Source organism: Dermacentor albipictus, chromosome 9 (genome assembly GCF_038994185.2).
Source record: "Dermacentor albipictus isolate Rhodes 1998 colony chromosome 9, USDA_Dalb.pri_finalv2, whole genome shotgun sequence".
Taxonomy (NCBI): domain Eukaryota; kingdom Metazoa; phylum Arthropoda; class Arachnida; order Ixodida; family Ixodidae; genus Dermacentor; species Dermacentor albipictus.
Window position 1 is genome coordinate 21,814,943 of NC_091829.1, and position 12,866 is coordinate 21,827,808.

A 12,866-nucleotide genomic window follows, 5' to 3' on the forward strand; every position below is an offset into this window, starting at 1 on the left:
CAAGTTCTAAGGAGATCATTACAGACTTTAGGGGTTCAAAGTACAGTAAAAACTTCATTAACGTCAGTAAACGTCAACCCTCATTATTTTCGAAAATCAAATAATTTGGGCTCGTCCTCTGGTCCAGGCAGGCATATGCATTATTTAATGGCATCAAACTCTTGTTAATTCAAATGTATTTGGTTGCATACCAGTTAATTCAGACAACCCCCAGAGTGCAGAGTGCTGCAGATGTCAATGCAAAAGAGAAAAAGCAGCGCTAGTCCAACTGAAACGAAGCGGTGGAGTCCATATCACCATATTCATCAGCAAAAGATACAGGAGCGACAGGAATAAACGCTTCATGGCCATTTGTGCCTATTACTCTTTATTCTAGTGCTTATCGTCGCACATTACACCGTAACCAGCGCTTCTGCACAGATTTTGTGTGAAATCAAAGTAAGAGTTACAGATTTATTTTGTAACTAAGAGCAGATTGGTGTGGTAATAACTTATTTACTGTTTTCTCGATACCCTCAATAATTAGACATTCAGTTCATTCGGAGAGTTTTTTCCTGTCACTAAAGTGCGTTGAATTCAGGCCTCACACTGTGGCATAATCACGGCATAGGGCCTGAATTTCTCAAATTTGCGAGAAATCGTGAAGTATACCATGTTTTCATGCGAAAATTCAAAAACACAAAAAAAAAATGGAGTACAGCTTCTCAGCGTAGGGTGTGCTTTTCCTGACCAGGTCAAGTGGAACCTGCTATCATATGGCCAGTGAGCAGAGAATTAAACAAAATCAGGGCACTCACCGCTTTTCCTCATCCTTGGCTGCTGAGTCATTTGCTGTTCCACCTTGGCTTGTAGAGGCCGTCAATGGCGTTACTTCACTGACCTGGTCCTGTGTCGTAGCTTCCGGCCCAGACAATGTATCTGTGTGTTGCAAAGGTAGAAGCAAGCACACGCTCAACTGTTGTGCACCAACAAAAAATTGGCAGTTTCACCGAAGGGTGAAGCCCTGCCTGAAATATCAAGGTTTAGCGTTGTGCTTGAACTTCTCGAACGGTGTTCTAAAAGTACGCGGGTCCAACTAATGCAGACACAACATATATGGGTGCACAAAAATTTATGACACCTTTACTGACATTGGTTTATTTGAATTATTTATATAGTTATGATTGCTATCGCAATAATACCTATATAATGTATAGTTTTTACGAACCCAGGACAGTGTGCCCGCAACACAAGAGTGGTATTCTTGGTTGATCACATTTGGGGTGTCACTTTAAATGAATACTGATTGCCCAAGCCAGCGTGCAATTTAAGGTGAAGTTTGAGTACACGAGCATTCTAGCATTCCACAACACACTGGAATGTGGCCACTGCAGCCAAGAATGAAACCCTCAACCTAATTGCAAGAACAGCTCTCCTTACATGATTGCACTGACATTTGCATTGAAACTAAAGAGTACAAACAAGCCTTCAGCCTTCAATCCCACCAAAACATGGCTGTTAAGGCCATATGCCAGTGACAGACCTTATCATAGCAGATATACGAACACTCGAGCACACAAATACAAATCAACCTGATTGAATTAGTGAACTTATTACCAGCTAATTGATTTCTGAAATATTTGGTAAATTCAGTCAAGAACCTATGTTCTATGCCAAGCTGTGCAAACCTACCTGCAGCAAAAGGCCACTGCAAATACAAGCTCCCTTTGGTTCCATGGAACTGTTTGATGCATCATCATCAGCATCAGCAGCAGCCTATTTTACGTTAACTGCAGGACAAAGGCCTCTCCCTGCGATATCAAATTACCCCTGTCTTGCACCAACCAATTCCAACTAGTGCCTGCGAATTTCTTGATTTCATCACCCCACCTATTCTTCTGCCATCTTCGACTGCGCTTCCCTTCTCTTGGCACCCATTCTGTAACCTAATGGTCCACCGGTTATCTAACCTACACATTACATGACCTGCCAAGCTCCACTTTTCTTAATCTAAATTAGAATATTGGCTATTCCCATCTGCTCTCTGATCCACACCACTCTCTTCCTGTCTTTTAATGTTACGCCTAACATTCTTTGTTCCATCACTCTTTGCACAGTCCTTAACTTGTTTTCGAGCAAAACAGATGAAAAGAAAAAAGAATGGTGGCAACTGCAATACATGTAGAGAAGAAAAGGTGGAGTGGATTAGACAAACAATTCAATATACAGCCTTTAATTTTCTCAATTTCTTTCTCATTTTCAATTAGAGAGCTATCATTTAGCATTCCAATGCTCCTACGGAACACAACTCAACTATGTACAACAGGTTTAATATCAGACTTTGAATAGCCAGTCACAACTATGGCGCACAGCTTACCTGATGCTGCCCATGGGTCTGGTGAGGCAAGTGGTATTGGAGGTGCCGACCTGTTTGGCAGTGAAGTCACGCTAGTGGATGATGTTGAGGGTACGGCTGGTGGCGGCCGCGTTGGCACGGGCGCTTTTCGAGTCGCTGCAAGTTATGAAAAAGAAAGACAGAAAGAAAGAAAGGATGGATGAGATGAGCACAAAAAATTTAAAAATACTAGTGCAGCTGCTAAAATTCTATGAAAGTACCAGACTTTTTAGTGCAACTTTTTCCTGTCTCATAGCGGTTACTGCAGCCAGTCATGCATGCAGAGTTGTGACCACATATCAGACTGTAGTACTGCACTCAGCATGAGCTGTGGCAAAAAACCTGCATGCAGTAGCTCCCATTCGGCATCATAGTGCACATAAACAAGCAACAATTTTCACCCCATAGACCTTCGCAAGAATAATTCCTTTCTTAGCAAGAGAAAAGAATACTGAGAAGTTCATACGCTCACCTGGTTTGGCTTCATGAAAACTGGCAACTTCCCTGCAAAAACAAAAACAAGAAAACTTCCTTTAAGAACAATCCCTTTTCTCCCACTTAACACCAGACTTTTTTTTTTTTCCTCCTTTTAGAAAGCACTGCAAATTGTTAAACTGCTTCCCACAGCGTAGACCACTTAACAAAACTTTGCTATGTCGTAAACAGGCTACAGTGGACTTAGAATAACTGAAACTCGTGACAGACCGCAGATTTTTCTTCGAGTTGGTGTGTATATTATTCCATGTTGAGTAATACATGTTTAAAAAAATTAATCAGTTCCGGCCTATCAGATAGTACACACAGGCGTATACACTTGGTCATGTTCAAATATACACATGAACAGAACAATTAAATGAATAAAAACACATTCTACCTATTATTGTTCATAGCGGCAGAGTCAGTGGCACCACTTCAAAGTAGTGCCAGTTAACGTGCTCGAATAACAAACATTGGTACACTTTGACTAGTCATGCCCGTGCAACCTCTTCAGTAAAAAGGAGATAGAAAACTAGCCAAATTGATGTTGCTTGTGGGGATGCGCGACCCTCGCGCCTCCCCTGATGTTTTTCCCGCATAGCGCGTCTCCTGTAGTGCGGCTTCGCCGCACATGCGGCGGTCCGAGTGGTACAGGCGCAGTGCGAGAGATGGCGCTAGTGTTGCGCGGCCGCGAGGTTACTTGGGCGCCGAAAGGAAGGCGCTTGCTCTCTTGGGTTCGAGACAGGAAGCGTGCCGCACGTGCAGCAACGCTCTTCCCCGGCGGGTCGCCGAACAGCGCGGACATTCCGCGCGCGCGCGGCGACCGATGCATCTGCGAGACCGCCTCGCGTGGCCGCCTTCGAACGCGCCACGATTCGCGTGACTATACACGCGAACGACCAGGCGTTGGGATCCAGCATGGAGCGAACATATTCGCTTGCGAGGACGCGGTGAGTCGGACTTCTAGATTTGTCGCGCGCCCATCGGCATGTTTTGTGGATAGCAACTCGGCTACCAGGCATTGATGTATGAAAGGTGCAATAAATGCCCTTGTGATTGTTTGCACTACTGTGTTGTCGTTCCTTTGTCCCAAGAGTACGGTGTGAGATATCCCCGCATCAGACCCCACATGCTTCATGGCTAATAATAACAGTGCACTGAAAACAAATACCAAGGTGCATACGCAGCACAAGCAGCGACTTTTAACTTGAAATTTACCGAGGAAATGAGTCAATTAAACTCTTCTTTTGATGATTCAGGATTAATTTTTACCACCTAGGATTCCTTAAAGGCTGAGTGCAACAAAATTTCACTTTGGCTAAATTGGTTAGAAATGATTAGTATATATACACTAAAACAATCTAGGCAGAGCTGCAGGTCGGCTAGTTGTCTTATTTTCTTATTAACAGCCTTTGATACCACCAAAGCAGATGACTTGGGCACCTGGTGGCTAACGAATGTGACGGATCTCCCAAACCATAGCCCCAGTGATTTTCAAAACACTGCAGGCATCGCTGATATCCAGAGTCATGGCCAGGAATTGCACTGGTTCTGATTGTTCTGGGTTCTGCTTCATTTCTGGCGAGATATAATGGCAGTGTTTCTTTCAGTTTCTGTATCAAAACTGTCTATTTTTGCTGGCGTTTTGTGACACATCCACTTGCACTTCAAACACAAAATTTTTCATCTAAAGCTGGACTTATTATTCAGTCCAACATATTGTTGCAGCAGTGAGCCCGAATGGGAAGAAGCCCTCAAAAGCCTGGACCTCAAACTCCAACTCAAGGCCGTCCAGAGGGCCCAAGAAATGGCGGAGCGTCACCACATTCCCGTCCCGACTTGGGCGTCGCCTACGGTTTCGGCCCAATGAGCTCCCCGCGTGCGGTCTCCAACGGCTTAGACCCCTCAGGACCTCAATAAAGTTCTTGACGGACTGACTGATTGGCCTTTAATGTGCACCGATGTCTAAGTACACGAGCATATTGAACCTCCATTTGAATGCTTGGCTGTGAATATGTGTATGCTTTGTGTATGTGTATGCTGTGTGTATGCTTTGGCTGTGAATTGAAGCCTCAGCCTTGCATCGCATGCTTTTTAAAATGTGAGTTTGATGAACGTACTCAGTACTCAAGAAACAGGTCTACCACCTCCGACTGTCAATCAATCTCTCTGTAGATTGATTGACAGTCGCCGGGGAAGAGCGTTGCTGCACGTGCGGCACGCTTCCTGTCTCGAACCCAAGAGAGCAAGCGCCTTGGGTTCACATCACTTTGTTATAAGAATGAGGCTTTGCTAATGAATTACACTGTAACCTAGAAATGTGACAGAACTTATCTATCTTTAGTCTGCCATTAGGCTTAGAAAGACGGGAGTCACCTCTTGAAAGCTGCGCTGTCTGAACTGGTGAGGGTGTTTGCGCGCCTCAACGGAGGCACAGCGGGATCAGCGACAGCGGCAGGCGCTCCCTGACTCGAGTCTCCTTCGCTGGAGGTGGAGACGGGAAGACTCTGAGGTCCGTGCCCTTCAGAGGCTTGGGGTGGCGGTGATGCCTCTTCCGCGAGGCTATTCCACGGCGGCAGCGTCTTTCTCCGCGGCTCCCCAGCACGACATATTGGTGCGGAGTTGAACCTTCCCATCTTCCGCAGGCCAACTTCAGCAGCGTCAGATGACGACGACCTTACCATCTCCTCGACAAACGATGTTGGGCAGATCCCTAAGCGTCCGTCCCGTGACCTTGCCTGTAAAAAGATTGGGGATGCAAGATTGTGAGCATTGCCCTTTCAGCTCTGCCTGTTTCAATTTCCACGTATTGCCCAAGTGCACTCTCTGTAAAATGTGCCCAGGTTACTGTCGTGATAGTGCTAAGCCACTAATAAGCCAGTGTTGAGCCACCTTTAAGGTGTCATTGAGCCACTGCTGAACAAGTCTCTGCTAGGTAACATGGTAGGGCTCCTATAGCAGTCCTGCCACCGGGAGAAGCCCAGATGTTGTGGTTTATACTCCACAGGGCTCGTTAAGTACAGCACATGCCACAACGCATGTCACTGGTTCAGCTCTCGTCACACACAGTGGCGGCCTCGACACTTTTAAAGATGCTACATATCTGCAGACGCAGCAACATGAAGCCAATGTGGCACAGCTGTAAATCAAATCCTTTGCATGGTTGACATAGAAGGGGCAGAAATACTTTTTATCCTATTAATCACACCAGCTGCAAAGTTTTCCAGAGGACACCTGCTTCAACATGAAGCATTCCGACTATAGCCTGAAAGCATAGACGTTTGTCATGTCACACCAGTTGTGGGCAAAGAAAAAAGGATAAAATTCTGCTTCTGCAATAGTACGCTTTATACCTATGCCACAAGTGCAATGTTATACGATTGATCTTCTAGGGCCTTAACTTTCTTGGTGCCGTTAAACCTCAAATTGCTGCTACATGCAAACATTTAATGACATTGTAGCACCCTCCATGAGAACAAAATAAAGACAGCGCCCAGTCATAGCACGCGAAGCCACGGTTCGCGGTTCTTTTCCAGCGTCGATTCGGGTCAGCTGTCTTTCTCCTTTGCACCTGAGGCATAAGCCTACAAGTGGTGACCTAGGACGAACACAATATCTGATCCGCCCAAACCCTCCATGAAACAGGACTCAGCATATTCCATTAATTGTCATTCGGTTAGCTTGCACTGATGTAAATAAGCCACAATAAATGTCCGTTGGTTTCTTTTTCACTGCTGTGCAGTGTCTTCCCTTTGTCCCTAACCACGCACAAGATTCCACAACATTCAGTGTGCACAATCTCTGCTGCATTTGCTAAATTTTTTGTTTATTTCTTTTTTCTGCTAATCTCACGAAAGCCAACTGTACCATTAAGTTCAGCCACACAGGCATAGTTTGACAGAACAAATTAAATTCTAGTGAATAGCCTTTCTGATGTAGGAATCTCAAAAGCCTCTGGTGTCCACAAAGGCATTCCTAAACTATGCAAAGCCTATCACACTCATCAGAACGAGTCGAAACACAAACACAAATTCTGCTCACCTGATACCAGTCGTTGTTGACCTTGCCAAGTAGGACAACAACCTCGCCTGCAGTCAGTGCTAAGTCACCTTCGACAGTTGCTGGAAAATCAAACAAGGCTCGTCCAAAGCAGGCCCCCGAAGTACTGGCTTCACTTGCTGCCAAATTGCACGGGGCTGCTGCTGTGTTCACTGCAGGGTCGGCACAGTCGACGATGATGTCCACATACTCTGTTGGAAAAAGCCCAACCCTGCCGTTGAGCTCACCCTCCGTCCACTCGTCATCGACGTGACGGATGAGCGTGACAAGCTCTCCCTCTTGGAATGACAGCTCATTGGGGTACTGGGCCTCAAATGAAAACTTGGAGCGTGCATACGGCGCCAGACCGGAGTTGAGGCTGTGGTAGCCACTGACGTCAGACGACGCCAGCGCTCCATTCACGGCTACCGAGCTTAAGTCCCCGACGATGTTGGCTTGACCAGAGTCAAAAGAGCGTTGTGGCTTTGGTGGACCCGAGGTACTTTGCGGCAAATATCCATTCGGGCCGGTCGACGTGGGCAGCTGGGATGCTTTCGCCAGTGCGGTGGTCTCCTCCTCGTCGGAGAGGAGTGTGACGAAGTTTCGGGGAAACTTGCCAGACCTGCCGTTGCATTCACCCCTGTTTAGAGGTGGAAGAATGAAGGAAGCGTATACTAGTAAGAAACAGAGCCATGACCATGACAGCAGCATACAAAAAAGAAAGAAAAATAAAAAGAAAGAAAAAAAGTCGTGATTACGATAACTAGAAAAACGGCAGCTTGGCAAGAGTCAAACATCTATTTGTTTGTTGAGTGTGCGATGCGAAGTTAACCATATGGTTAACTTAGGGGCTAATTGGGGCTTACGGCTAACAAAAAAAAATGCCAGCATCTGACTGTTACAGTACGGCCGTTTTCTATCTTTCAAGTATATGTTCCTAATGAAAATTTATACAGATAGCTCGCGCCACATGTAAGCCAATATGACGGTGCCCGTCGGGTACATTTTTTCATACACTGAAACCTCAAACAAAAGCAACCCACAGGGACCACATGTTCTAAGCATTGATGTGCATGACACTCTGGTTCGAAGTCCAAACAAGTAAATGAGTTTTAGGCTCAATTACAATCACACTCATTTGGGGACTCGTGCATTTCCCATCTATGTCAGTATCTTGCACCTAGATTATTCTGATGAAAAGCCTCCCAAAGTTGTGTTAAAAATCCCAGAACAAATGCTTATCACACATGCAATGTACTTTTGAAAGAAAAATGTGCATACACATTTGGAAAAGTAAAACAATAGGCAAACTCCGCATATTTTTCTTTCCAAAAGAACTTGAGGGCGACTAAAGGCTGAGAAGAATGCACACAAGAGAGAGCAACAGCTTGGTAACACACAACTGACACTGAGTAAAGCAAAACACACATGACGTGATTCGGCATACAATCCGATAAACAACCTGTCACACCAAATGCTGCACCAAATTAGCTTCTGACAGGTGCCAATGGGCTTGACCAGGTTTTAACAACCACAACAGTCACATTTTTACACGTGTTGCGCCTCACATAGGACGCCGTGCTGTACTATGCGTTGCCCGCATAAAGGCCAATTTTGATTAAATCGTGTACAGTGTAAAAAGCCTAGTTTAAGACAGAGGAGTCTGTGCAAAATTTTGCCTTTGAAATACCTGTGAAAGCATCATGACAAGCTTGCAAAAATCGTTCTTTGTGATACCAATACTGAAAAACATGCCATCATTACTGCGTGCTGAAATTGATGCATGAGCTAGGACGCACAGTTACTTGGCATGACTCCTGAAACGAGACGGCACCCACTGGTGCCCGCGGCGTGCTGAAAAATTTCAGAGGCGGTGTGCTGAAATTTTTCACAGAGACAACCACCGTGTGCATGCTTTAGGCGCTGTTTAAAAGATGCTAACAAGAAAACAATAAAATTATCAACTCTATGGCTTGCCAAGGTTGCATTAGTGGTATATACCACTCATTTATAAAGAAAATGTTAAAAAAAGAAATGACATTTCACTACCGTTGACCTTTAACAAAGTGGCACTGACCAGAACCAGTCCTTGTCGATGATGCGCTGGATGTGTACGACGTCACCACTGCGCAGGCTCATCTCATCGTCAAGTTGGCCGGTTAAGTTCTGGAGCACGCGAGCCCAGAGGTCAACCTTCTGTGACCCCTGAGTGCAGCGGAGATTCGCCTTGTCCAGCATCCAGACATGTGAGAGTGGAAAGATGCCCTCACGTCCGTCCAGCTGGCCCCTCCACCAGTTCGCATCTACCGCGGCCAGTCCAATGATAAGGTCGCCTGTGACCGAAATATTATACTTTCAGAACAACCAGCACTCGTACTAATATTTGGTTTGAAAACATATTGTGGTACAAGGATTAGAGAAACAGGGAAATCTCTTTACAAGGTATATACAAAAGACAGGCACAGCAGGCAAGTCCCTGACATCGGCGCCTTCAGCCCAAACTCGTGATCCCCTCCTTCGAGCTTGCTTTCAGCGTTGTAACAGTATATACACTTGATATAAGGAAAGAGAAAGCAAGGAGCAGGCTGGCAAGTGCCACAAGAAAGGGCACCACACTTTCTTAGTCTTGAGAAAGGAGCGGACAAAAACAGAGGAATGGAAGATAGGAAGGAAAAAGGAAAGAAAGAACAACGTGATAGATCACAAGGAACAAAGCAAGACAATGAAAGAGAAAAAAAAAGAACAGAGCACAGTCGATCATTGCAGGTCGCACTACTAAATGAATGTTGGAAATAAAAGAAATAATCTCCAAGGTCTTGTCACTAGAAACAAATAGAAATAAGCTACAAACAGGAATCAAAGATAGTTTCTACTTGAAAAGTAAGGAGGGCACCTTGAGACACACAACACCTAGGTTACAGATATTCATCAAGGAATGTAAACTGAAGGACGAGGAAATGAGAGTCCCTCACTAGCGACATGCATGGTGCAATAAAAGCAGGACACTCCCACATCTGGTGCTCAACTGTCTCGCAGCAACTGCAATACGCACACGATGTCCGTGTGTCCTCGTACTATTCGGGACACTGTCAAACTAAGCCACATTTGCGTTTGAGTCAATCAAAGGGGGTTTAGCTGTTCTTTGAACTGATCCAAGTTAAGAAGATGGTGAATTTGACAATGCGACGGAATCACTCGAGGGAAGTGATTTTTGTAGCCTCGGGGAAACTCTGCCAGGCTTCAAGCAGTGCTAAAAAGCAGGCTGCATCATCACCTACTTGCACAAGAGATGACAACAGATGCCCAAAGAACTACCCCACTGACCACACTGAGTCAATTCAATTGTCAGGCAAGGCTTATAGAAGGGACACACAGAAGCAAATCTCAATAAGTTGACTGGTAAAGAACTGTTTCAAAACATTATTTTAATTCTCCTGGTTGAAGAATGTTTATCGTTTGAAAAACTAAGGGCTAAGCATTCCTTCTTTGAATTTTGCATCAAAACCTCAGTGCCTGTACATCACCATGACATCTCGGATTTCAATTTATCTTCTCATACCTGGGTCATTATGCCATTGCAATAGTTCTTGAAACTTGCTGTCTATACACTTTGGTTCCTTTAGCAAGCAGTGCAATTCTTCATTCAGAAAAAATTAATTGGTCCAAAGTCGACACTGTCATAGCCCATGACATCATGGCGAGCTTGAGTGTGAACTTCAAGGCTTCGTCAACACCCCTTTTGATTACTGTGTCCTTTCCGACTTAAAAAGCCTACTTTTACTGTAAAACTGCCATTTTGTTACAGCAGAAGTGCATGACACTAATGCAGTTTAACTTGGAACGCCTCATTAGTGTCTTTTTAAGCAAGGTAAAATGAAAGCAGTGTACATACGAGACGAAGGGTGCATCACCTCTTTACAGGCTTGGCTTGGTAAGCGTCACGAGGCTAGGGTGTTAACTGGCTATATGAAACATTATTATGTTACCTGTGCTTCTAAAAAAGAGCTAAAGTTCAGTGCTTACAAATTCCGCAACTGAATGACGTCATGATAGCTTTCAGTCAGTACTACAAAAATAACTATGCTTGCAAGGCACTGAGGTCAGTGAACTGCTCCATCAACAATGCGATGTGTTGTCAACTGTAGCTTTTCTTTTTTCTTTTGGTAGTCGACCGCCTGTGCATTGCAAAACATGCATGACAACATGTAGCACCATGCCTTGTGTTCTAAGCAGTTCAAGCATGTTTTTACGTATAGTTGAGAGCAAAAGTTTGAATACCACAGGCATTCCAAAATATTTTTTTTTAATTTACAGCCTAGACATGCAGGCTGCGAAGCAGATGCTACCTTATTGGCTTCATACCTTGCTAAATTAATTTCTCAATAAAAGTATCGACATAACAACGATGTAGATACAAGTGCAGCTAGACATCACTGTGACAAATATATTCAATGCAAAGGGTGGCTTTTCCTCTTTTTCTTGTTGCAAATGCTTGATTGTTTACAAGGGCCCCCTAGCCACATATGTGTAATGTAGTCTATTGTGCTTGTATTTGCCCTTGATTGTGTTGCTTCTTTTATGTTCACAAATGCATCCATGCTACATATGCATAATGTAATGTGTATTATGCTTGCATCTCCCTTTGTTAGTTTTTTTTGTTCACAAGCACCCCCATGCCACATATGTGTGGTGTAATGTGTATTATGCTTGCATTTGCCTGTCTCCTTTTGTTTTGTTTACGAATGCCCCCAGCCACATATTATGTGTAATGAACTGTGTATTGTGCTTGCATTCCGCTTTGTTTGTTTATTTCTTTTTTTATTAATGCACCTATGGCCACAATGTGTAACGATGTGTATTGTGCTTGCATTTGCCTTTCATTGCTTTGCTTCATTTTTGGTTACAAGTGTGCCCACGCTACATATTTATTTATTTATTTGTTTATTTACTTATTTATTTGCTTATTTATTTACTTACACATTCATTCATTCGTTCATTCGTTCGTTCGTTCGTTCGTTCGTTCATTCATTCATTCATTCATTCATTCATTCATCCATTTACTGGTTCCTCAAGGGCCCCAAGGGGCATTACATGAGAGGTGGGCGTACATACGGCGCATGGGGTTATCGCAAAACATCATGGGCGTGCTTCAATGGTTCGCTTAAAACTCTGCGAATCGATGATAATAGCGGTTTCAACTGGCAAGTCATTCCAGTGTTGAGCAGTGCGGAGAAAAAACGATTGCTGGACAGTGGTGGTGCGGGTATGCTCAGGATACACTGCACTGGCATGGGTGGTGCGAGAAATGTGGTGGGCTCTTCTGATGTACTTATTTTCAATGGGCAAAGAATGGAAAAACTTGTGATACAGGCAAAGTCGTGCGATTCTGCGGCAGGAAACAAGAGTGGAAAGGCTAAGCTGGGTTTTCAGGGCGGAGATGCTTGAACCACGAGAGTACTCGAAAAGTATGAATCTTGTTGCGCAATTTTGGGCGGGTTCCAGAACATTATCAGGTTAATTTGGTGATATGTGTAATGTAATGTGCATTGTGCTTGCATTTCCCTTTATTTTATTTTACGAGCGCCCCCATGCCACACATGTGTAATGCAATATGTACTGTTTTGCATTTCCCTTTATTTTATTTTACGAGCGCCCCCATGCCACACATGTGTAATGCAATGTGTATTGTGCTTGCATTTCCCTTTATTTTATTTTACTTTACGAGTGCCCCCATGCCACATATGTGTAATGCAATGTGTATTGTGCTTGCATTTGCCTTTGTATTTCTTGTTTTGTTTACAAGCACCCCCATGCCACATATGTGTAATGTAATGTCTATGTGCTTGCATTTGTGTGCTTTGTTTTTTGTTCACAAGCACACCCAATGCCACATATGTGTAATGCAATGTGTATTGTGCTTGCATTTGCCTTTGTATTTCTTGTTTTGTTTACAAGCAACCCCATGCCACATATGCGT

The 12,866-nt window shown here is 44.2% G+C and overlaps 1 protein-coding gene across 2 annotated transcripts in view; it reads right to left on the reverse strand.

Moving 5' to 3' along the window:
* Positions 1–12,866, reverse strand: part of LOC135901986 (dynamin-binding protein-like) — a 52,244-nt gene that overhangs the window by 30,451 nt on the left and 8,927 nt on the right. For both annotated transcript variants that reach the window (XM_065431879.2, XM_065431880.2), the window contains exons 3-8: positions 8,967–9,222; positions 6,893–7,529; positions 5,228–5,589; positions 2,847–2,878; positions 2,357–2,491; positions 798–918 (exon numbers count right to left, since the gene is read on the reverse strand). In XM_065431879.2, coding sequence (XP_065287951.1) covers positions 798–918; positions 2,357–2,491; positions 2,847–2,878; positions 5,228–5,589; positions 6,893–7,529; positions 8,967–9,222 — 1,543 coding nt within the window. The remainder of the gene's footprint in view (positions 1–797; positions 919–2,356; positions 2,492–2,846; positions 2,879–5,227; positions 5,590–6,892; positions 7,530–8,966; positions 9,223–12,866) is intronic.